The 3,085-nt window shown below is 55.0% G+C and overlaps 1 protein-coding gene across 4 annotated transcripts in view; it reads left to right on the top strand.

Moving 5' to 3' along the window:
* CPNE4 (copine IV) overlaps window positions 1-3,085 on the top strand; it is a 333,423-nt gene that overhangs the window by 328,413 nt on the left and 1,925 nt on the right. For all 4 annotated transcript variants that reach the window (XM_012732182.1, XM_012732180.1, XM_004692311.2 and 1 more), the window contains one exon: window positions 231-467. In XM_012732182.1, coding sequence (XP_012587636.1) covers window positions 231-467 — 237 coding nt within the window. The remainder of the gene's footprint in view (window positions 1-230; window positions 468-3,085) is intronic.

The following is a 3,085-nucleotide window of genomic DNA, read 5'->3' as shown; positions in this document are numbered from 1 at the left end:
CGCCCTCGCTCCTCCCCCCACGCGTATCTGTGGCCCTTGCTAGTGTGATTAAAAGACTCCCACTAGCGTGCCCCGGGCTCCTCCATCCCAGCCACAGGGCCCTAGGACAGCCGCCCCCCCACCCCCACCCCACCGCGTGGCCGCGCCACTGTGTCCCCGAAGCGCCCATGTATAACTGGTATCGCCCTTGTGTCCCCGCCTCGGCGTCCCGCGGGCGCCTGCGTCCACAGCAATACTTCATCCTGCTGATCCTGACGGACGGCGTCATCACAGACATGGCAGACACCCGGGAGGCCATCGTGCACGCCTCCCACCTCCCCATGTCGGTCATCATCGTGGGCGTGGGCAACGCGGACTTCAGCGACATGCAGATGCTGGATGGAGACGACGGCATCCTGCGCTCGCCCAAGGGAGAGCCCGTCCTTCGCGACATAGTGCAGTTCGTGCCCTTCAGGAACTTCAAACACGTACGCACGCCCCGGGCTTCCGTGGGAGGGCGCCCCGAGCTCACCCCCACCCCTCGCGACCCTCACCGCTCACCACGGGCCTGCAGGTGCGTGGCTCACGCGGGGAAGCAGAGTTCCAGGCTTCGAGAAAGAAGTGCCACTGCAGTTAGTAAAAGGCGGCGGCTGCCGGCACTGCGTGGCCCTTGGCCCGCGCCAAGGGGCAGGAGCCCAGAGCTACCTGCAGTCGGCAGCCCGCCCTCCCCAAGGGCGCCGCGGGTGTGGTAAGGAGTAGCCCGAATCCAGCCCGGGTTCTCCTTGCCAAGCCGTGCGCCCTGGCTCTTGAGCCGCAGAGGCCTGGGTTTGATTTGGCAAAGTGTATCTTCAAATTGGTAGAGAGCTCCATGCTGATGAATCTCTAGGAAGCAGCACCAAAGATGTGTCTGACCCAATCATGGAAGGCCCAGAACCTTGGCCAGCTCGTTCAAAGGCAGTAGGAAAGTTGATGCAGGTCAGTGGGGAAACACTGGAGTGAGTTTCCTGAGGCGGATTCAAAACCAACTCATGGCCAAAAGCAAGGAAGAAGCAAACAAAAGCCCAGACTTAGTCTTTGGAGGCTGCGGGTCAGAAACCTGGCCAGCTTGCAGCTCTGCAGGTTTGTGTCTTGGGCTCCGGTCAATAATAAGGAGCAGAGTCATGCTGCACTCCCTCAGTGGCCCTGCATCCACCCCCCCAGATGGCTAGTATGATGTCAAAAAATAAGTAAATAATAATACTCAGGCGCAGAAATTGCTGGTAATTTCCAATTTGGGGGTGATTGTTAATGCCACCAAAGGGGCACCTTTAAGATTTCCTCAGAGCCCTGCAGCTGCAGGGCTTGCACCCCGCAGATTTCCACAAAGTCCTTGCCCCAAGGGTGAGGCTCACCTTCTCCTACAAAGAAACCTCCCACCACTGTGTGGGAGTTCCTGGGGGAAGGAATCACTTGAGGAAGGGGCCACCGAGGCCCCCCAGGTCTGCTTCTGGACAGTAAGGAGTGGGGTGAAGAGAAATAGAAGCAGCCATCTGTGCAAGGCCATGTGTGCGGGGCCGTTTTGTGTTCACGGATAACCACCGCCTCATGGGACGCCCACAGTGCAGAGGAGATGTCCTTGCAGATTGGGGGGTTCGCCCGGTTTTTCAGCCAGACAAGAGGAGCCACATCAGTGGCCACCACCCAGACCTTACTCTAGTGAAGGTCAAAGAGCTCACTCCCTGGGAAATGGCCCCCACTCAAATACACACGCACATGCACGCACGCACACACACACGCACACACACATGCGCGCACACACACACCTGTGAGCTAATGAAGGCCACTGAGCCCTGCAAGCTTCAGCCTGCACCCAGGCCTCCTCCTCTTCTCACACCCTGGTATAGTGCCTGCTGTGCAGGGCCTGCACTCGGCAGGGGACCACAGCAAGAGAGCAAGCCTGGAATCCGGCCCCAAGGAATTTTCTAGAAAATTGCATGATTGGGAGATAGGTGCCAGCAGAAAAGCCCCATGCTAAGAATATCAGGCCCATACACCAGAGCAGAGAGAGCAGCCCTAGCGGAGCTGGGCACGGGAGGGAGGCTGGGCAGAGCTGTTAGCAGGGAGCCGAGGGGCACCAGAAATGAGGGCAGAGACCCTTCAGGGCAGAGCAGTGGACCGCAGCTCCAGTCTCTATCCTGGTCTCTAGCTAGTTGGGGTGGGAGGTGGGAGACTAACGCAGAACATTAGGAGCAATTCATCCTCCTCAACTTTGTGGATGTCAAATGAGATTTAAAGACAATTTCATTATCCAAACTAATCTACTCTCAATTCAATGAACCATAAATAAAATGGAAGGTAGGAGCTGCTATCTTTCCTGTAGGCTATGATGCCTCTTTTTCCTGTTCCACATGATAACTCAAAGTGTTGAAGTACAGGCACAGGTGTAAGCTGTGCGGCTCTGGGCAAGTTACCTAACCTCTCTGCGCCACAGAGTGTCAGCTATGAAATGAGCCCAACAATAGGCAAATTGGAAGATTAGAGGTGGTGCTGGTATTAAGCTTTCTATAGTGGCTGCGGGTGTGGCCAGCAGCTTTCACGCTTGTCTTTTTCCCAGCCTACTGCCCCTCCCCCAACATACACACACCCTACTCCCCCTCCAGACCACCAGCACGAATATGCAGAGTGGGAGAACCACGTAGGAACCCTGTTGTCTAGGACAGCAGCCAATAGCTACATTGGCGATTTAAATTTCAGTGTTTTTAAATTAAATGAAATTTTAAAATCTAGCACTTCAGTCACACTCGCCCTAGTCAAGGGCTCACTGTTCGTGTGGGGATGGTCACACAGAGTAAGTGTCTGGGATGACTGCAAATCAGAAACCAAACTACAGAGCAGTCCTTTCTTCCCAGCAACATTCACCCATCTTCAACTGTGAGTAGTTTCATTTTTTAAGACAAGCATGAAATAGTACAATTACAAAAGTAAAGCTCATTTTCCAGCAATCTGACATTCTTGCTTGAAATTGCCCCTCAAGAGTGGGTGGGTGGGTGGATGGATGGATGGATGAGTGGATGGATGAATGGATGAGTGGATGGATGGATGGATGGATGGATGGATGGATGGATGG

Source organism: Condylura cristata, unplaced genomic scaffold, assembly GCF_000260355.1.
Source record: "Condylura cristata isolate star-nosed mole 26May11 unplaced genomic scaffold, ConCri1.0 scaffold00033, whole genome shotgun sequence".
NCBI classification, from domain to species: Eukaryota; Metazoa; Chordata; class Mammalia; order Eulipotyphla; family Talpidae; genus Condylura; species Condylura cristata.
This window is presented reverse-complemented; position numbering and strand designations above follow the sequence as displayed.